Source organism: Miscanthus floridulus, unplaced genomic scaffold (genome assembly GCF_019320115.1).
Source record: "Miscanthus floridulus cultivar M001 unplaced genomic scaffold, ASM1932011v1 fs_644_1, whole genome shotgun sequence".
Lineage (NCBI taxonomy): Eukaryota > Viridiplantae > Streptophyta > Magnoliopsida > Poales > Poaceae > Miscanthus > Miscanthus floridulus.
In genome coordinates, this window is record NW_027097051.1 from 1 (window position 1) to 22296 (window position 22296).

Here is a 22296-nt window from a genome sequence, read left to right on the forward strand (position 1 = left end):
CTGCGTCCCAGTCGATTTTGTTGTTCAGCGTCCGATCGCTGCTGCTGTCGAGCCTCTTGATCAGAGCGTCCGGTCACTGTGCTACCAGCGTCCGGTCTAGCGTCCGGTCACCTCTGTGAGCTCGTTTCTTTATGATCTTGCGTCCGGCTTGATTCCTATCTTCGTACTTGGACTTTACTTGATATCTTGGATCTTCTCTTATGCTTCTAAAGTCTTGCTTAAGGTGTTGATCATCGGATCATTACGGCGCCCTCGTCCAAGTCATGTCTTGGACCCTATTGAACTACAAAACAATTACTTGCAAATTCATTAGTCTAATTTGGTTGTGTTGATCATCAAACACCAGAATCCAAAACAAATGGGCCTAAGGGCCATTTTCCTTACACAAGGTTTGCCGCGTGCCTAGAAGTTGACACTCGGCAAAGAAGGAAGGTTTGTCGAGTGCCTAAGATTTGACACTCGGCAAACGCGCCGTGACCGTTTCCACTCCGTCATGTTACTTTTTTTCGCCGAGCGTCGGTTTCAGCTCTTGGCAAAGTCTTTGCCGAGTGCCCAATAGAAAACACTCGGCAAAGAGCCGTTTGCCGGCACTGTAGATGCCGTGTGCTATATGCCGAGTGTTACACTCGGCAAATCCTTTGCCGAGTGTTTTTTGGTTTTTGCCGAGTGTGTGTGTGGCACACGTCAAAGCGACTGTTCCGGTAGTGATTTTTCTTGGCAGCAGATAAGTCGAGTTAGAAGAGAAGTCAGGGAAAAGAAAATGGGGCAAATCACTTTTTTTTTTTCTTAAAGGACAAGGGAAATCACGTTAGAAACTACGAACTCAGAGTACCTTTCTTTTGCTACATTCTCTTCGTAACAGGAACATATTTTTGTTTGCCAACATGTATATATAAAAAAAAGGATAACTCAAACTGCATTACGATTTAACACAAAAGCTTGAACCAAAGCAAGCATGAAATCCATTTTTGCCAGAGGTACAGCCGCTGGCAAGGAGAAACAAAATAAAGTAAAACCAAACATTACAGCTCCAATTGAGAGTTTAAGACTGCTACAACTACGAGTTGACTCCAGATGGCCAATTACCAGAGCGCTAAGCTGGTAACCGGTCCAGGGAATAATAAAAAAGCAAACATGGCATGCCTCATGCCAACATTTTGAGACTTAAGAGTGCAAAGGGCGGAACGCCCCCGAGATGATGAGCTGCATATAGCTTCTGAGCAATTAATTGCGGCTCTTTCTTCTGCGTTTCTTTCTGCTAGTGGTTTTAGCAGACCCCTTCTCCTCCGATGACTCACCTTCATTCTCATCTGGCTTCCTTTTGGTTGAAAGACCATTGGTCTTGGATTCATCAACAGCTTCACTGGATTTCACTTCATCTTTTGAATTCTTGTCTTCACTGCCAGCATCATCCTTTGAGTTGTCTGTGCTATCAGCCTCATCCTTGCTGCTTGCCTTCACAACAGCATCCTTAGCCTTTCCAGTAGATGGAGAGGGCCTTGCACCTTCCTTCTTAGAGTTAATGCCAGTCTTAGGTGTTTCTTGAGTATCCTTCTCAGTACTTTTTCCCTTCAGTCTGGTTGGAGTCACAGAGCTATCAGCATTCGACATATTATTGCTGGAGCGCACGCCTTTTGGACGCCCTCTCTTCTTGGGAGGATTATTAACATCACTGCCACTGTGCATAAAACAGTTAATTAGTTTCACAAAAGCTACCGAGTGTACAATGTATCAAGATAGCACATTCATAATAGTAAACACTTACCTTTGAGGTGTTCCTGTTTTTCCTCCCTTCATTTGTTTACCTGAGCTCCCTTTAGCTTTTCTGCCACGTGGTCTGGTTTACAAGAAACAACTCATAATTTAACAACTGAAACCTTTGCATTAAGTTATAACCTAAAAAATGGACGGGAGTGGAATTCCAGGTAACATTGGCATAGAACAGTGTGTGCGTGTGAACAAATGAACCAAAGTTGATCAATTGGGATAGAAAGTAACTCAGATGTAACAAAGAAGACACATTAGGAATAATTCAACTTCAGAATTTCCATTTGGTGGTTACCACCAAATAGCAAAGTTATAGCTAGACAATCAAACAGATCAAAGGCATGCTAGACAGGTTAAGTTGGAGATAAGGACAGCGACAAAAACACATAAAAGAATTCACATAAAAGCTTAAAACATATGAGACAAACATTGGTTGTTTGAAAAAATCAAGCATTTGCATGCTACCGCTGCTTTGCTTTTTAGTGTTGAAACTAGTAACCCAGTAAGTGTAAGAAGCTGCTCCTAGCAACTTAGGCAGAAACCAGTTCTTAATACGAGGTAGGGGAAACTGCAGTTGTGCACAGAATCACATATTATACTGTTTAACGTTCTGGCATAACTATAATTGTCATCTAAAACACAGAACATACAAAAGGCGCAAAGTAGATATTTTTCTTACATATTAGATGGTGCATCAGGATCAGTGTCTTGTTCCTGCAGGATGGCAAATGAATCCGAAAAAGGAACAGAGGAGGATAGATATAACTGCATCAAATTCAAACCTAATGGAAATACCTCAGAAATGAACTCCCATCTTTCCTTCTTAAGCACTAGTACCTCAACATCACCATCATCATACGAAACCTGAGTGACAAGAGGAAAGGGTCCAAACATCATAATCAGTTTTGTTTAAGAGAAAAATAAGAATTCCATCACTAATAATAGTGTTTTTCATTCAGACAGGCTAAACACTTAAGGAACAAATGAAATGTGAATGGGCACCTTGTGCTTCTTTGAAAAAGAATCGAATGATTCAACGACACCCGCATAGAACCTGCAAATCAAGAAATAATTTCAAAAACCAAACTGCATACTAGCATAACTCAAGGAGCAAATATCATTTTCAGCTGTCAACACTGTTATAAAAAAGAAGATTTAAAGAAAAAACAAGAAAAACTATAGGTGTAAAGTTCCAACCAGAAAAACAATTCACAAGCAGATAATATTTATATATAAAAAGGGACAAATAGCAACCACAATGCAGACTTGGTAGCCTTCGGAAATAGCGACCACAGTGCATCCAGAAGGTGGTCAGCAATAAAATATGCTCACAAATAACCAAATGCTTCACTATAGAAATATCAATGACATTGCGATAGACAAAAAAAAACATTGGTGCAAAAAATAATATATACTAACTACTGTAAGAATGCCATTACTGATAAGAAACGCATGTTGATCATCGGACTTACATTTTGTCATCTGGCCACCAAACTTTGATTCTTGAGCCAACAAGGTTTTCATCAAGCATTTTGTTTTTCTTTGATAGAGGGGTCTGCCAACACAACAGAAAAGGTTCTGATAAACTGAAACAGAAATAAGGTCGAAGATAATTCACTGTGTGTCAAGAATGCATACCTCTTGAGCTTCCTGCAAACGTTTCCTTTTTGATGACGCCCCACCATCCTCTTGTTGGCCCTTTGATTTATCGATCCTTGTTGGGGACACCACCTCGAGTAACCGGAGCAGCTCCTCGCGGTCCTCCGGGATAGCGCCAAAGCGCTGGCTTACGTCGCGCATCCGCGCAGCCCGGCCTCAGCCTGCACTTCCTTCGGCGTCATCACAGGGGCTGCACAGTGCGTCCTCCGCCATCGTCGGGGCGCGGGGTGGAGACCTAACGGGGAGAGGGGTTTAGGGTTTTGGCGAGGGGGCTGGTGGTGATGGGAAGACTAGCGGGGGTAGGGTTTTATAGCCGACGAGGCACCGGTGGTGGTGACGGCGACGGTGAGGAGGCGTTCGCACTCGACCTCTCCCACCTTCAAAATTTTCATGATTCGTCGCCATTCAAATCGTGCAACGGGAACATCTGGGTTGGGTGAGGTTGAGCAGGGGCTGAGCTGTTGAGGCCCCTTCAACCAGTTTACCTCCAAAGGCACTCGACCTCTCCCACCTCCAAAGGCTGCGACGAGGACAGGTCACACAAGTCGGGTTGACTCTGATTTCGAATTCAAAGGATAATATGGAAGGGAAAACTTGGCGGCAGACAGGGTTCATATACTAGGGTTAATTCAAAAAATGTCTGGGATCATTTGAAAAATAAAGTGTAAATGTTTAAATTGTAGGGTTTAGATGTTTTGTGTAGGGCTTTTAACATTTTTTTCTTTTTGGTTACTTTTATTGTCAATGCTCATTTTGAATAATTTGTTTTTTTAATATTTGAATGTGAAGTGTTGGGTTTACATGCTATTTGGGTCCTTAGAGCTAACAATTGTACTAGCTGCTAAAAATCTTATGTGATCTCGTTTGATCTCTCTAATTAATATAGTATAGTTAGTATCTTACACAATATCCAACTTACATGTGGTCTGTTTGGATCCATAGCTAATAGTCTAGCTAGTGTCTTACCTACCACCCAGATTAATTCTATCCCATTTAAATCTCTAGCTATTAATCTAGCTAGCATCTTACCTACCACGTAGATTAGCTGTCACATTTGGATCCATAGCTAATATCTTAGCTGTCACATTTCTAGATTCATAGCTTCTACTATGTATCTAGATATAATATATATCCAGGTGCATAGCAAAAGATATGAATTTAGAAAATCCAAAACGTCTTATAATTTGGAACAAAGAAGTAGCTGTTAAAAATCTTATGTGATCTCGTTTGATCTCTCAATTAATATACTCCAGTTAGTATCCTACATAAAATCTAGCTTACATGTGGTCCCGTTTGGATCCATAGCTAATAGTCTAGAAGTGTCTTACCTACTACCCAGATTAATTCTATCCCATTTAAATCTCTAGCTATTAATCTAGCTAGCATCTTACCTACCACCTAGATTAGCTGTCACATTTGGATCCATAGCTCATATCTTACCTACCACCTAGATTGCATATGGTCCTGTTCAGATCCCTAGCTCATATTCTAGCTAGTGTATTACCTACCACCCAGCTCATATATGCATATTCCATGAATGTTTACGAGGAAAAATGATTGTGATATATAATGACCATAGTTTATGTTCAATCTATTTTGTAGTACTATCTAAAACATTGAATGGCTCTAACTAACCATATATTTAGTTTTAGTTTTTGGGACACGGAAGATGGGATAGGTGGATCCCATTCTGAAGGTTGTTTAGTTTAGGGGAAACTAGGGAGGAGGATGTCTGGCCCTAGGGGGAGTCCGCCCCCTCCCCTCACCACATATCGAGTTGATGGGCTCGTTCCTTGTGAACACCATAGCTCCTCCGTCCGTGCCAAGTACAAGGGTAGGGTGCGGGTTGGCATGGAAGTGTTGAGGGGCTTGAGGCAAGCACAATCGTTGAGGCGGGGGTGCCCCAATGACAAGCATGTGGCTTGTAGCATGGGAGTTCCCGAGGTAGGTGACGTGCGGTGGGTGGGGTAAGGCACATGAGGCATGGAAGAAAGGGGGTAGTGGGGTAGTTGTGCTAAGAACTGAGCTCAAGCAGGTGGCTTTGCAGGGGTAGCTTCGACGGGTGGGGTAGGAAGGCAGGCCAGAGTGCGGCAACGGTGTACAGAGGATTTGGGAGGAAGAAATATGTGGACAAGAGATTGTGAGTAGACCCCATGTTTCATGGCGACTGACAATGTGAAAATTGTGTTCATCCCAGTCATCTCTATCAGTCCAACCAAAGAAAAAAAAAATAAGAATGGACTATCCTTTTAAACCAAACGTATGATGGGACCATCACATCCCACATTCAGGGATGAGACTATCTCATTCCAAGACGTTCCCAAACCAAACATGTGCCACAATAATAACTATGATGGTTGTGCCAAGGCCCTAGCATTAGCTATAAACATCAATTTTTCTTCGTTGAACTCTTAATTCCAGCTCGGGAAAGATTTATGTGATTTTTTAACATAAATGTTGCAAAGACTCTATATGCCACGACTTCATTGTTTCACATGTCTAGTAACTCTAAAAAATCTCTAACATATCTTTTATAGTTGAAACCTGAGCCACCAAACTTCTTTATCCTTGCCCCCTTTAGAACATTTTTTGTATCTTATGTGAATGCTGAATGGACATAATGATTCCACACATATAACGGCTAAGTCTAAACAAAGCAAAATATCAAAGATTCCACAACAACAATAGAGAAATTCAAATAAAGCGCACAAGGAAAATATACTAAGATATGTTGTGCTCCTATGACTGTCACTGTTCTCATTTATCTTGATGAAAACACTTTCCCTATTTATGAAAACATTTCATGAAAATATAAATAATAGTAATAAAAATAAACTAAGATATGTTGTATCCCTAAACTCATTATATGAAACACATAAATACCTGTGAATTGATCATAGATTAGTTGGTTAGGTTTCTTGTGTTGGAACCGGTCCACCCAGGTTCAAATCCTCGACTTGGCAAGGATGCTTGAATTTTCCTAGATTTATTTCAGGATTTAATGGCGCTATGCTTTCAGTTGTAGGCGATGTCCCCGTCAACAGCAAGATGTCTGTGATGACTTCATGAATCTTGGTGAACCTCGAGCTCTGCTAGCTCAATCCTTCGGAGGAGTTCATAGGGGTAGGACTTGCGTACATGTGTTCATAGGGATGAGTTTGCGTGCATGTTGTGGGCGTCTATGTTGTACTGTGTAATTATAAAAAAACACATAAATACGTAATAACCATACCCTCCCTTCCTCGTCTATCTTAGAACTTCAATATTGAGGGTCTCCTTTTTTGTTGTGTTTAATTCTCTATTAGAGCGCACATCACTAGCTAACCATTTCGAGTAGAAAATAGACATATAATGAAAGAAATCACTCACATATGGTGGAACAAAGAAGAAGATGAAGACTTGCGGATGGCGGCGGACTGGCGGCATTAGGGAAGGTGTTGTGTATGCCTATTATATATGGGTTGGTAGGCGGCTATATATATAGAGTAGGGTTGCGAAATAATGAATGGGCTTCTAGGGTTTGGTCGTAGCTTTGGGCCAGTTTATCCGGCCCATATAACCTTTTAATCTTTGGCCCAAGCCTCACCCACTTACTCTATGCCTTTTCATACTCAACTCCCAAATGTTTTAGCTTGCATCTTTCACTGGCAGTCCAATTTGGGCCTAGCCACTTCCTATTTTTGACCCCTCGTGGCACAGTGAGCGAATCTGTGCTCATGCGTACTACCAAACACATTTTTTTGATTACCCCATGTAAATAAGATGGGGGTTTCTTATACTGTGCGACCAATAAAAATAAAGTTTTAAAATAGCATACACTCACCATTAATACGAATCCTACTCCCAAAGTCCAAAAATGTAATCTAGTTTTATCATAGATAAAACTTCTCTATTTTGGACTGACACCGTAACATATAAAATTGTAAGTACAATCAAGCCCTAATGTGGATTTTGGTGATAATGACTACATAATTAGAGGACTAATGAGATTTATCGAGTTGACAAGCAGGTGAGAAAACAATGAGGATGCTAAATAAAATGGTGGACCCTCTAATTACAAATAGTAGCGGTATTGGACTCAATAAAGGTTTAGATTCATTTTATATTTTGAAATTGAGTATAGGAACTGTTGTACTATCAAGGAGGGTGCACTACACAAGCTTTAGTGTGTAACCATGTGCTCAACTCAACCGACCATAAACAAATCCTCACACAAAGCAAGGCCAGCCAAAAGCCTAACTCCTACCTTCTATTGATGGCTTGCGTGGAAGTGCAGCATATTATGCAGCACTGCCGCGCATTATGAGGCACTATCGTGACTTAACGGTCGACTGGGATGATGGGGGTATTTATACCTCTTTTCTCCTCCCAACGGCTAGCTCGACCACTCATCCCAACAACTAGCAGACAAGCTTTTCTTTAGCCTTAAAGCCTCCCAACTTTTCCCATTGATTCCTAGTGATTCCTTGAGAGATTGGCCTCCAAATTTCACAATAGACCTTGCCAAACCAAGCTCCAACTCCTAGAATACTTGGTTCGCGTTCAAGCTGACATATTGCATTTGTTACTCTTGGAGCAAGAGCTCCTAGTCGGCTAGGCCTCACCGGTGGAAGAACTACAAGCTCTTATGTGTACTTTGGGAAGTTTGTAAACTCTCCCAACATCTAGTAAGAACTCTCAACCAAGAGACTTGCTCTCTTAACTTAAGAAGTGGACGGATGTGAAACTAAGCCTTGGCGGCTTCCTCAACAACGTGGAGTAGGCAAAGCCTTGGTGGCGAGCTGAACCACGGAATAAATCCCTTATCTTCGTGTTCTTGCTATTTGTATTGTGCTTACATTGTATTGGTTGTGATTCTAGGGTTTACTCCCGATCTACTTGTGCTTGAGCTTCCAACCTTGGAGAAGGGGTAAAACAGGGTCTATACAACCTCAGGAACATCAATAATTCACTCGATCTAGTTTTCATTCGGTAGGTTTTGATTTGTGTTCTCAGGGTGCTATGATACGTGACAGTATTGTCATTGTACCCAGACGTGCAAGTGCGGCAGTGTCGTTCCTGTTAATAACCATTGCTTTGAGTTAAATTTTAAACATGCCTATTCATCCCCTCTAGGCTTTGCCTTACCATTTTTAAAATACAAAACAAACGCACTATCAAGACATATTTCAAGTTAGATTTATTGATATTTTATAAAATGAATTAGTCTTGACATAGGGTAAAAAAATTGTTGCATTTGTGTTGCTTGCATCTTTTGTTGTATGGAAATTAATTATTAAAAACTCAGTTAGGTTAGGAATATGTTACAATTTTATTTTAAAAAACAAAACCTATTTCAAAAAAATTCAGTTGTCAATTTAAAAATGCAAATAATTGTAAATGACTTTTAAAACTTATTTGGTTCAAAAAAGTTTGAATTTAAACTTTAAAACAAGTTTAAAAAATAACCGTTGTTCTTCGATTTCATATAGAGGTTAAATTAAACTTGTTTACAAAATGTGCCCTTGAGCAGGCCATGCTTGCATCTGTATTTGAAATTTGCAAGACAAGGACTGAACAATTAGTAAATACCTTTTCCGGCATAATTATATATGATAAATGTCGCAGCTTTGCTCCATAATAAGGTTTCATACTGCACATTATTACTACTACACTAAACCTGATCTAGAGACAAGGTTTCATGGTTCATAAACAATGTGCTTGCCTGGCACTCACTTGGGCCCTTCCTAAAAAAAATATAAGTTTTTTTAAAAAAAAAAACGTACCACCAAAAAACTGTGGTTGTAATTGAAAAATCAGATGACAAACAAATTCTACACTGGTGGTTTCAAGTTGAAATGGTCTGAGACAAGAAAGTATTTAATCTCAACTAAAACTTTTCATTCTCAGTTGAAAGATTTTGGATCCTGCCAAACACACTTTTGAATATCAACTGAAACTCTCGGAACTCATTTCATTGATTGACATGGAAACAGAATTTTTCAAGTGGCTAGAATGATTTGGGCAAGTAGAGAAATGGAACAAACAGACAACACAAGCAGCCGTGCAGCGAGGCCATTGACATACGACGTGTTATATGGAGGCCAAAAAAAGACAAATGACTGCACTGGTACACTGTTCTGTACTGGCTTCTGGAATCATCAGAGTTCAGAATCACTTGAGCTTGTAATGAATCTGAGCAGCCTGAAGCAAACTGGCCCTATGCATAGGAATTAATAAAGTTGCAGACTTGCGGTCACCTACTTAAAATTAAACAAAATCCCTCGTCTCTGATTTTCAAATGCCCTTTCAGAGTTCTGCACTGAAAGTTTGCCACCTCATACATACCAAATGGAAAATTAAAAAAAAGATGAGCAGTGACTAAAACAACAACCAGACGCATGAATGCACCTTAATGTAGTCCTAATACAATGTGAAATTCAAAGCGTTCTTTTGGCAGAGTCACTGAGAACAACTTCAACTTCATATATAACACCTGACACCACACAATCAATGATTTCGAGCTGCAACTCAAACTTGAAGTTGCAGTCACCTAAATTAAACAAAATCTCTCATTACTGAACTTCAGAAGCCCTTTCAGAGTTCGATCAAACTACTGAAAGTTAATTTGCCACATCTCAGCTGAAAGCTTTGATGCTATATTTCAACTCTTGACTCTCAAAGTCTAGGAACTCAATTTGAAGCTTCTACATCTCACTTAAAAGTCTAAGACTTGATAGCAGTCCCTGAGTTGATGTACAACACAGTCGTTAGCACTTTGCACTACTGCACTACTACAGATGGAAATCCCGCTCAGCATTGTTACTGTCAATTTGCCAAAAGCCAAAGCAACACCATAACCATATCTGACCCAATGTGCCCTCTCCCAATCTCCCTCGCTCTGACATACATGATCTCAAACTAACTCATGTCTCATATCAATTTATTTATTCAGGAAAAAAGAACAAAAAAGATAATCCAATCAAGACTGACCCAACAATATTCAAAATCACCCTAGAAAACTACATATAATCAATCAACCCACAGAATTGCATCTTTTAGTACCACCTGGAATCTCAAATATCTATGAGACTTGTTATGACTTTAGAAGGTTAGGTCGTAAGAGAGCCACCTCACAATTCCTCACCTTGCAAGTGGCGATCATTCCCACCCCCACCCCTAAACCCAGTCAAGACCTTTCTAACTATTCATATGAAAACACATGCACACAAATCAGGACATGGAAAAACAAACAGAGCATGTGAATTCAACATGTAACCTGTTTGGAATCAATATGTAACATCACTATATAATCAATGCTCTCTGTTTAGAAATGGCAGAAAGGAGAAAGGAGAGAAGGAGAGAGAGAGAGAGAGAGAGAGTTGAATGCATATGCATATAAACAGGTGAGAGTCCTCAGTTACATCTAGAGGAAAAGCAAGTAGCTTGGCACTGACTACTACTAAATACCACAAATTCTCAACTGACACAATGCACGAACATGACTAGCTTCTAGATAATACGCTCATTTTCTTACCAAAGACATTCCTTTTTTAGAGGATGCCAATGGGTTTATACAACAAAACAGTACATGTACTACATCCAAGTGACTAATCAAAATTGGGAAGGAGACTATAGGCTAACATATGTAAAGAAATTAGACCGAATCACAAAATCTTACAAAAGGTAAGCATTGACAATGAATGATGATGTGCTTGGCCCAAGTACCTACAAAGCCAAGTTTTACTAGAAGACCCACTTTTGTCCTGGAAGACAAGTTGTCCAGTACCTACAAAGAAATTAGAAGGCCTATTGTGATACGCAAAATCAGGTTGTCTCTGGAAGGCCTATTTTTTATATGGATCAGCCCACTCAATAAGCACTTCACCGGTAAAAACAAAATATAGCACTTAGTTTTGTGACAAATTACAATATTCTAGGAATAGAGATTTCAAATGTCGAAACCCATAACACTATAAACAAGTGACAAATCAGGTTTTTTGTAAAACAGTATTAGACTAAGCCCCCCTTTGGCAGGGCTTTTGCCGCGGCTCCTCGAGCGGCTTCGGGCGAAGCCTTGCAAACGGCGACAGGCCAAAACGGCTTGCGGCAAGAAGCCGGCAAAGCCCCGCAAAACCCGGTGACTCAGTTCCTCCCACGCGAGAAGACAAAAATACTGCTTATTCTGGCTCGAGCTCGTCCTTTTCATCCCTGTCCCCGGCTTGCTCTCCTCCCCGATGCCGCGCGCCGACGGCCCGCCTCCCTACGCCGCCCCGTCGGCCTTGAGCTCCGCCCAGCCGGCTTCCCATGCTCCACTCCATCAGCCTCGAGCTTCGCCCCACCGCTGGCTTCTCCCTGCTCCGCTCCGCCCCACCGCCGGCCCTCGTCCTGCTCCACCCGCCGGTCTCCAGCTCCGCCCCGCCGGCCTCCTGAGCTCCAGCTCGCCCCACTGTCGGCCCCTCCCCTGCTCCGGTGGGCCGGCCCTCGAGATTCTCCCGTCCGGCCTCCTGCTACGCCCGAGGGGAAGAGAGAGGAGAGAGAGAGAGAGAGAGAGCGAGGATAGATGGATGGAGGGAGTGGTGCCGGTAAAGGAGTGAGGCCGTTCGGGGGAGAATAATTGAGAAGAAAAGAAGGGAGAGGAAAGAAAAATAAAAAAAAGAAAGAAAAATGGAAAAAAGAATGAGAAAAAAAAAGAAAAAAGAAAAAAAAAATATAAGGGTATTTGGACATTTCATGTCTTCTTTACTCTAGGAGAAGCCGTTTTGCCAAACGTTTCGTACAAAAATAAGCCAGAGTCAGAAAAAGCTGCTTTTCCATACGAGCCAGAGCCAGAGCTGTTTTTTTCACGAGCCGGAGCCATGCCAAACGGGCCCTAAAAATTGCCCCACTCGTTAAACGTTACAAAGGCGACTAACAATTAGCCCACTCGCCAAACCTTACAAAGGGGCCAGTTGCTGACAAATCATGTTGCCATCCCGTTATTCATGTGGTGAAACTGCCCATACCAAGAGGCATGGTACCTAAAATCAAACCTAGAACCCTTATTTACGGTCCGGGCAAGTTCAAAACCAAACTGCGCAAACCTAGAAGCCTTATTTTTGGTCTGGAGAAGTTTATTGCTGTTTCTCACTGCTGGTTCTCACAATCTGCACACAAAACCATTCGACTCTAGCAACCTTGCATAAGTATGAAGAACTTGGCAAAGTTAACATGCAATTTGTTGCCTCGGTAGTTTAACAGCACAATTTTCCTCAGTGGAATGTCCAAGGGGTCCTGATAAGATTCCAGTATTTATGACACCACACATTTTTCTCCCCCGCTGTTGTAGTCTGGAAAAAGCATAATTGACATAAAGTGGAGAAAAACTAGCATTAGAAAATGTATCGATGCGATTGTAGGTGACAGAAGAATTAATGCCAGATGGAAGTAGGTTTGGTCACCTTGATGTACAAGTTCTTCAAGCAAGGAAAGCATCTAATGGCGTCAATAACCATATCCAAACTAAGATGCAATATTTGATAATGCTAAAATCTTCACATTGGGCACCACAGTCGTTGAGCTAACGAGGCTTGATCCCTAAGGTAAGTATAAAATACAAAGGGTTAGTAAGGTCATAATCGGTAAAGACATTTAGATTCCTCTGAAAGTGTAAGTGATAAGATATAGATATTCGTGAAGAATTGTGGACCCAAACTCGACCCTGGGGTAGTCTCTAGAGAATTGCCCCAAAATATATGCAAGTTTGGTGCTGAGATCACCGTGATGACCATTTCTGTGGAAACCCCAATGTGGAAAAAGCAGCAGTCTTTCAAGACTAGGGGCATCCTCGACGACGATCTGTTGACACATGGTGCCACTCAGGGTTGTGATCACAGACACACTTCTAAGGGTAGGAGACACGATCCGGACTCGAGAGCTGTCAATGCTGTAAGATAGCAGCAAGCTCTGCAGGGCAGGGCAAGCCTGCTAGTAGGGGAGTGTAGAGAGCTCTCAGAGATTGTGACATCCAAAAGGCTGAGCTGCTAGAGAACCGGCAAGTGAAGTAGGGCGCCGGTGTTGCTTCCATCTGGAACCCACCGCAGCCACCAAAGAGGGCAACGCGAAGAGTGGATGAGAGCGGCGCACCGATGGCGGCAGCGGGATCTCTACACACCTGGATGGCTGTAGTGGAACTCAAGCTCCTGGAGGTTGTCGAGGGCGGGGGACCAGAGCCAGTCTTTCCAGTGTCGTGGTGGAGCGGTCACGCTCGCGTAGCTCCATGAAGTACAGCATGGGTATGGAGAAGCGGCGGCCGGAGCCCTGGTGCGAGGAAAGGATGCGGGAGATTTCACTGCGGGGTGAGCGCTCCAGGTTGCAGAGCGGCAGACTGACGAGGTCGAGGTTGAGAGGAGAGGTGCGCCATACAGGCCGCCAGCGGGGAGGACAACACCTGCGTGCGGGCGCTGTCCTTTGTGGGGAGCAGGGAGACGATGTCGCCGAGGACGGCGTCGGGGAGGCTGCTGATCGGGTCCTGGGCCTGGAGGCGATCTCCTCCTTCCCCTTCCTCCGGTCTTCTCTTCCGCTTTGGCTCCTACGACCTTCCCCATATATGGCGGCGCGGCGTGGCGGCCGGCAGCGGGGATTGGGGAATCGGAAAGGGCCGCCGCAAACACTAGGCGACGGCTCGGTGAGTGAGAAGTCAGTTTTTTACCCTTGTGGCAATAAATGTTTTACAGATCTAGTAAGTGTAGTCCGAATGAAACTATGCGTTTTTTCACTCTCTTCTCCGTCACATCAAATCTTTGACACATGCATGAAGTATTAAATATAGATAAAAAATTTACTAATTACACAGTTTGATTGTAAATTACGAGACGAATCTTTTGAGTCTAGTTAGGTCATGATTGGACAATAATGTTTAAATACAAACGCAAGTGCTACAGTGCCAAATACTAATTTTCTAACCCCAATCTAACAAGGCCTAAGAGACCATGTTAATAAAAACCATCTATAGAAACTATGGCACACAATCTTCGGCGTAATAATTTTTTTTAATCTCTCTCCTTTATCCGTTGCTCCCTCCTGAACTCTCTCTCCTCGTTGTCTCTCCCAACCGCACACGAAGAAAGAAAGAGCGCGTGCGGCGGCGGGCGGGCAGGCAAGCATGCGAGCAAGCACGCACGGCGGCCAGCGTACGAGCGGCGCAGGGCGAGCATTAGCGGCAGCGGGCGAGCGCGTGCAGCTGGCGGAGCGAGGGAGCACACGCATGCGGCGGCCCGTGGACGAGCGCGGCGGCAGGCGGGCGAGCGCACGAGGCGCCTGGTGTGCGAGCGCGTGCGGCCTGGCCTGCGCATCCTGCTCGACGACGGGCCGTCATGGTCTGCACGGCGGCGCAGCGCGGCCTGTGCGACGGACGCAGACGGAGGTGGGCCTGCGCACTGCTCGCGGCGCGGCCCGTGCGTCCTGCTCCATCCTGTCGTCGTCGTGGAGCCCAAGCTCGACAGGAGAGCATTGTGGAGAGCGTGGCCTGGGTGGACGCGAGCGGTCTAGGCGGCGGCGACAGCAGCCTGCGCGGAGGTGCCTCGGCCGGCCTCCACCTTGCCATGGAGGGCCTCGTGCGCTGGCGAGCGTGGATGGCACACGAGCGCGGCCAGCGCGGCGGCTCGTGGGCAGCGGCGCGTGCGAGCTCCTGCGGCGGCGCGAGCCAGCGCGGAGGCGCGCGAGTAGACGTCCGGCGCAGACGAGCCCTGCGGCGGCGCGGGTGCACACGGCCGGCGCGAGCGGGCGTTGCCGGCGCAGCCGAGCGGGACGGGCACGGCCGGCAGGCGAGTGCGGCGCTGTGAGAAACCGGTGGTTTCTTCCCAATGGTGTTTCGATGGTTTCTTCGTGCGTTGGTAGAAGAGAGGACGTCGTTTCTCTCTTAGGAAACTATTTCTACAAATTTTCTTCTCTTTGCTCGTTAATTAAGCTGCCACGTTATCATTTTGCTTAGGTGGCATCTGGGACTGCCCTAAAAACATGCATGTATGTGTACAGTGTACTCGTACACATTGTCTGTAATAAAGAATTGGTGATACAGTATTCTAGGGTACATAGAGCAGTTTTGTGTTTTATAATAAATAAAGAAATGGTTTATCAATACTAGGTTCATACGTAGTTCAACACCGATAATTGTTATAAAAAGCACTGATAATTGGGATTCTTTTTTTTAAGACAAGTACGAGGACTAATGCGAACCCATTTGGCAGGGCTTCACTTTGTGAAGCCATTTTTTCGGCTTCAACTCCACGAACCATTGTCTCGTTGGAGCCGGAGCCATTTTGATACCCCGTTTGAAAAAATTGCATCTCATTATGGGCAAAAGAATAAAATCACTAGAACACCCTTCTCTTTTTCTTCTCTGCTTCATCCCCGGTTGTTCACACGACGAGTCCCTAACGCGCCCCTCCCGACACGCTCTCCAAGGTGGCATGCACACCCTGTCGGCGGCCCACGCATCCCCTCCCGGCGACCTACCCGCCTCCTCACCGGTGGCCGCACGCCCCTCCCCGGCGACTTGCACGGCCTCCTAGTGGCCCACGCCTCCCTCCCCAACGGCCCGCGCCTCCCTCGTCGGTGGCCGCGTGCCCCTCCCTGATGACTTGGACAACCTCCTAGCAACCCGCGCCTCCCTCCCCGATGGCTCGCGCCCTCTTCCCTGGCCCGGTGGCCGCACGACCCTCCCAAGTGGCTCGCGCACCCCCTCTCCGGTAGGGCTGGACGAAAAACTCGTAGCTCGATAGCTCGCTCGACTCGGCTCATTAGTGGCTCGGCTTGACTCGACTCGTTTGAATTTTTTAACAAGCCAAGCCAGCAGTTTAGCTCAGTTTGTTAATGAGCCAGCTCACGAGCCGCTTGTGAGCCAAAACAAGGCAAGATAAATAACAGACCAACAACTTTAATAAGCCCACTTATCACTTTGCCTATGGCCTAACACATGGATGATAGCATACTTGTATTTTCCATTGTAGAATTCACATTATTCTGCTTTATTTCATTTTAAATATGCATGTAATGTGTTTGTTGTTGACTTGTGGTTATAATCTCTACATAATATGCTTTTGTGCTTTGGCCCACGAGCCAGCTCGAGGTCGCTAATAAGCCGAGCCGAGCTAGACTTCGGGCTCGTTTGAATAACAAGCCATAACGATCTGACCATAACGAGCGGAGCTATAACGAGCTGAGCCATAATGAGCCGAGCTGGCTGGTTATCTAGCCCTACTCCCCGACGACCCGCGCCTCCCTCCCTGGTGGCTTATGCGCCACTCCCCGATGGTCGCGCGCCACGACGACCGCACACTCCGGCAGCTCGTGAGGTCTTTCTTCTCTGCGTGCTTCTTCTCTACGGGGGCAAAACAGGCTCAATCCGTGTTGGATGCCATGTAGGTGAGGTGATTCCGGTTGAAGCTAACTTTTTTGGCTCATTCCCATCCCAAACCTCTATGAGAGCAGGTTTCTAGGGGCTTCACCAAGGAAGCCATTCTATTTTACCTCGTTTGGTAGAAAACAACTCTAAACGGCTTCTGAAGTCGGTGGAGAAGCTCTGCCAAATGGGGCCTACTTGTAGGCATTGTTCTACTATTGTAGCTATTGACACTTCAAAACTTTGAATAGGGTTTATTCTACCCATCTCTGTACTATCAGAAAAAAAAAAGTCTAACTGTTTGTCTAGCTACAGCGAGAAACAGCCGCGAGCAGGCGGCAGCGGCTAATAGCAATACGAAAACCTTGACCTTATTCGCAACATTCATCGTCCAATTCTCGTTTTCCATATTCCACATATTCAAAGCTACTCGCAGATGCAGAAGAGGATGACGACACACTGGCCCCAGACGTTCTAGGTTCCGGCCGGATTTTTATTCAAAGAAGGGCATAGAACGATATGATTTCACTTAAAACAGGCCTTTAGGATTTGGATGCCAGGCTAGAAAATCATCCGTGTTTTATTTCAAATAGTGGCCAGGATTGAATGATTTTTGCATCTTCTTCCCAAAATGTACGTCTCTGACCAACTGCTCGTTCCAATTGCTTGTTGCTAGATCAATTGAATATTCGATCGATTGCCTGTAGGTGATTCCTATATGGTGAGACAACAATGATTTTTAATTCTTCAACACGAGTCCTTATATATAAAAAGAAAAATTAAAAGAAAGATTGAAAGACCACACGTAAATATTCACAAAAAAGGAAAAAGAAATTCCACACGTCTCCGGTCCAGAAAAGCTTGATAATGCTTGGTGCAGCCCCTTCACTACCGGGAACAGGATCTTTGCCGTGTGCCAAGGGAGGGAGGGGAGTGGTGTGGCGGCGCCAGAGAGAGGGCGCGGGCGGGCGGATCTGGGGAGGAGGTAGGGGAGGAGGGAGGGGAGCTGAGGGCCGGGCGGATCTAGTGAGGGGAGGGCGGGGCCGTGCCGGCGCCGGAGAGGGAGGAGGGGAGGGAGGGAGGGGAGGGCACGGTAGGGGGCGCGCCGGAGAGGGAGGGGAGGGGTGCGCCGCCACCGAAAAGGGAGGAGGGGAGGGAGGGAGGGGGCAGCCGCCGGGGAAGGAGGGGGTGGTGCCGGCTGGAGGAGGGGAGGGGCGTGGAGGCAGCTGGGAGAGGGGTGCGGGGGCAGGGAAGGAGGGGGTGTGCATGCGTTGTTAAGTGTGCGGCAGGCGGTGGCTTTGCCGAGTGCTCTAGATCTGGCACTCGGCAATACTTTGTCAAGTGCCAGATCCAGGGCACTTGGCAAATAACTTGTATGTCTAGTGTTTTAATAAAAACACTCGGCAAATCACTTGTATGCCGAGTGTTTTTCGAAAAGCACTCGGCAAAGAGCTGTTTGCCGAGTGCCCGAGAGAATGCACTTGGCAAACATAAAAACACTGGGCAAACTTAAGGATTCCGGTAGTGCTTGGCCTTTGCTTGCGCACCCAGCTGAATAGTTTATGACAAAACTGAATAACCTTTTTCTGTTTTTATTTTATCTCGGTCAGCGAATAATCCTGGATTCTGGTTCACAATAGCATGGACGTGTAATGTCTCCAGAAATTTGCTGATGCCATTAATTAACAAAGATATCTGAAAAATAAAACAGACAGTTTTTCTTTGCCCCAAAATAGCAAGGTTCCGCTGGATTAAGTGTGTGCAGAACAGTATTAGTTTGCCTTCTGGCAGTAAATACAACAATGAAACCACAGATCCTATACAAGTACTAGTTCGAGGAAAAATGGGTTGGTAAACAGAATCAGTGGAGGATGAAAACAATACTTAGGGCTTGTTTGGATGTCCAGTATTCAGTTTAAAACCCTTGTAAATCACAGCTCTAAATATTTTTTTTTCCAACCCAATCTAGAATTCACTATTTGGATGGTCAGTGAGCCTTATACTATTACACCCGTTTGGAACAAAACCATCGGAAAAAAACAATCTTCTCATCAGGTCTGGAAAGAAATACCATAACTATCGTGGCCTCCACCCTCCCGCTCAAGTCGTGAAAAGAAGGCTGTGACGATGGTACCGAGCACATTAGCAATAGCAAGGTCTCCTCCTTCCTAGCGCTGCCGGTGTCGTGGCCTTGGCCTCCTTGTCCGCCCATCCAAGCTCTTATTTGAGGTACCCCGAGCATTGTCGCCCATCCCGTGTTGGCGCAAGATCGAGACCATGAGCCCAGCCATGCACGGCTACGTAGTCGGCCCAGAGACCTCAGCATCAAACTCTGACATACGCTATCCGTGTGGCCGAGTCACTATGTCGTCTCGCATCCAACTTTGACATAGGGCCGGCAACGGTGCCGCGCCGCCGTGTATGGTGCACGATAGGCGACTAGGCCGTCGATTCTGCAAGAAGACCGGGTGCATCATCGATTCAGCAATAAGACAAGCGGAGGTCGTTCAGACTGGCGGCCATGGCGCCTTTCCCCATGAACGAGGATGTGCTCCTCTTCTTCGCCCACGTCCGCGACTGCCTTCGGGGCGGAGTATTATAGAGCATGCATCAACCGGTGCCTCGCGATGCTACCGGAGCAGAAGCTCCATGGCGCGCCCATCCTGGCGAGCATGGCGTCGGTCGCCTAGGGCACAGTCCCCATGGTGGCGGAGGACCCTTTGGCCGGCTAATGAACATGTCTAGGTCATCGAGCTTTCCCTGTTGACTGCATCGATGCACGATGTCATAGCACCCATCGAGCGGCGTCCTGTCACCGTGTCACTATGGTTCTGTTACCCAAACCAATATTTCACACAGAAAAAATTGCAATTGTTTTCTTGCGCACAAAATGTTACTAGTATAGTGAAAAAAATACAAGTGATGAATATCTAACGCCAGGGTTACTTAAAACCCATGGATTAGCACTACTAGTATAATGCCCGTGCTAACGCAACGGATTTATCTTGGAGACGCACATGAAAACAACCAATGTTTTTTTTCATAGTTCAACTTTTACACAATATCTTTGAGCATGTATACAATCCGGGAAACTAAGAAGTCACAGTAAAGTTTTTTCTCATATAACCATTTAAGTTATATTTTGTCTAAGTCCTTAATCATGGCTTGAATATCTTCAGGAAAGTTGTTAAAACATTCGTTTGCACGGCTCTTATCCTTGCTCGGTATTCTATAATAGCCTTTATCCTTGCTCGGTATTCTCGTTGTTTTCTATTCCTCTCTTCCCTCTTCCGCTCAGCCTCATCCACAGGTGGTTGAACTGAAACTAAGAAGGCTATAAAAATATGAAAGTAACCCTGCCACAGCCCATGAAGTGCTCGTACCTGTGTTGTTGTTTGTTATGTCATCTAAAGTACTGTGATCTGCTTTCTGGTTTGACATGGCCTTTTTTTTGTTTTTAATTAACCACAGTAGAATTCATGTAGATCCGTAGGAATCTGAAAGATGCAAATATCCGTTGCATTGCTATCTCTATCCAGCTACCACATCCGCATTGCCACCTTCTATATGCAGTTTCAAATATTATAGAATAAATATTTTTCTTAATCAATTAATCTGACATGGGATGACATTTGTGAGAGGAATCGACAGCTGACTGCAATGCATTGCACGTGTGTTAGTTTCCTCAACAAGCAAGTACCTAGATGCTGAAGATGTGAGGGCCAGAATGTACGCCCAGCCGAAGACGGAGATGATGCCGATGCTGCAGAATGTCTCCTCCGTCAGGTGCGCCGCCGCGTCGTACCCGTTCAGCGAGGTTTAGGATTCAGGCGTCTTATAATTTGGGATCAAATTTTTTGAATAAGACGAGTGGTCACACTTGGGATCAAAATTAAAGGGGAACTAAATGATTACTAAATACATAAGCCATGTAAATTAAGTCAACCAAATCATGCTGCAGAGAGGTTCTAGCTAAACATGTCAGAGACTGCAGCATCGACAAAACTTCAGTCATGCCTAACCAATTGGCAAAAAATTATGTTCAAACACTTTCAGATCATTATGTCATTATGGCCATGATTTCATTGCATTCTGGTCATATATACTCCAATGCAAGAATACCAAGGAATTTGACAATAAGATGTTTATCTACAGTAGACCAGTAGTGATGGTCATCTACCTTTTCAGCCTGTCTCTGCAAAGAGACAGCACTCTGCTCGCTAAGCGAACTGAAATTTAGAAAAGGAAAATGTATAATCAAATACTAAAACTGAACTCAGATATGTCATATATAGATATAAACTGAAGCAAGAGTCTAACTTGTAGCTAGAGAGCCTACCATTATTATCTTTTCGTAGCTTACTGTAATTTACATTACATGCTACCTTGTGGATGAGGACATGATTACTTTAGAAGAATCAACAAAAATAATACTTACAGAAGCAATCACGTATTTTAGTAGGGCTAGTACCCATTGAAGCAGAATATGTAAGGCACATTTATCAATATAAGTAAATAAATGGCAGTAAAAAAATAGATCACTAAAGCTGAGATATGTATGAACTTACAAAATCTGGTATTATTTTCTGAATGGTAGGTCCAAAACGTACTGGAGGCAGAAGAGACATTATGAAAGAGGCATTCACACATATTCAGATCATCCACAGTAAAACCATCTAAAAAAAATTAGATTAGAATTTCCCAAGCATCCATATCCGAAATCATGAGACCAATTCATTTGTGCAAACAGAAATTAACCGACGAAGACCTATCTCACCAAAAAATTTGAATTTTGTTTGCTCGTCGTCTTCATAGATGTGGCTCATAACCTCATGGCCTCCTGCCTGTCACCAGGCATCGGATGAATGAAGCCTGTCACCAGGCATCGGATGAACGAACATCTCTGACACCATCGCAGCAACCTCGGTGCACAGCCGCTTGAGATAGCACAGATACGATACAATAGAGAGATCGTGGCCAAAGGCAAGAGAAAGGGGACGACCAGGAGTCGCCCCCGCTTTATCCGGAGGTGAAGGACGCGCCCAAGGACACCGGCAGCATGATCGACGGGCGCAGATCCTCCCCGCCTGGGAGACGAAGTTCTTGGTACAACCGGCGCCTCTTCTTCAACCCGCGGCGTCGTTCCCGGCCCTATACTCCCGGCTCCGTGCACCCGGCGTCCGCGTCGAGGGCTTTCCCGGCACTGCGTTCCAAGCGTCCTCCACACTCCGGCGGCCACGATCTCTGCCGCGGACGCTCGAGGGCGCGGACGCTGGGGTGGAACGGTGATGAAGTAGGGAGATCGGGGGTGGGAGATCCAAAGAATATCGGCCGTCGGATGTGGTCGAGTAAGGAGAGAGAATGAATGAGAGTTAATCTGGTGCGCACATTTTTAATGTCATCTTTTTTTGTTTGCGTTTTGTGGGGTGGACGTAGTTTAGGTCGTGACTGTAGAGGTGGGATTTGTTTGGTGGCTGTAGGATAATTTGAAGTGGTGTATTATAGAGGTA

At 44.9% G+C, this 22296-nt stretch overlaps 1 protein-coding gene across 1 annotated transcript; it reads right to left on the reverse strand.

The window, feature by feature from the left end:
• Positions 1 to 1298: 1298 nt before the first annotated feature.
• Positions 1299 to 3567, reverse strand: LOC136532501 (sister chromatid cohesion protein PDS5 homolog C-like; the record flags this gene model as incomplete). The annotated part of the gene is made up of 7 exons (XM_066525092.1): positions 3406 to 3567; positions 3240 to 3322; positions 2770 to 2821; positions 2563 to 2631; positions 2447 to 2481; positions 1766 to 1837; positions 1299 to 1678 (listed from the first exon to the last, which is right to left on the reverse strand). Coding segments are annotated over exons 1-7 (853 nt in total), but the record flags the coding sequence as incomplete, so codon positions are not given.
• Between the last annotated feature and the right edge of the window lie 18729 nt (positions 3568 to 22296).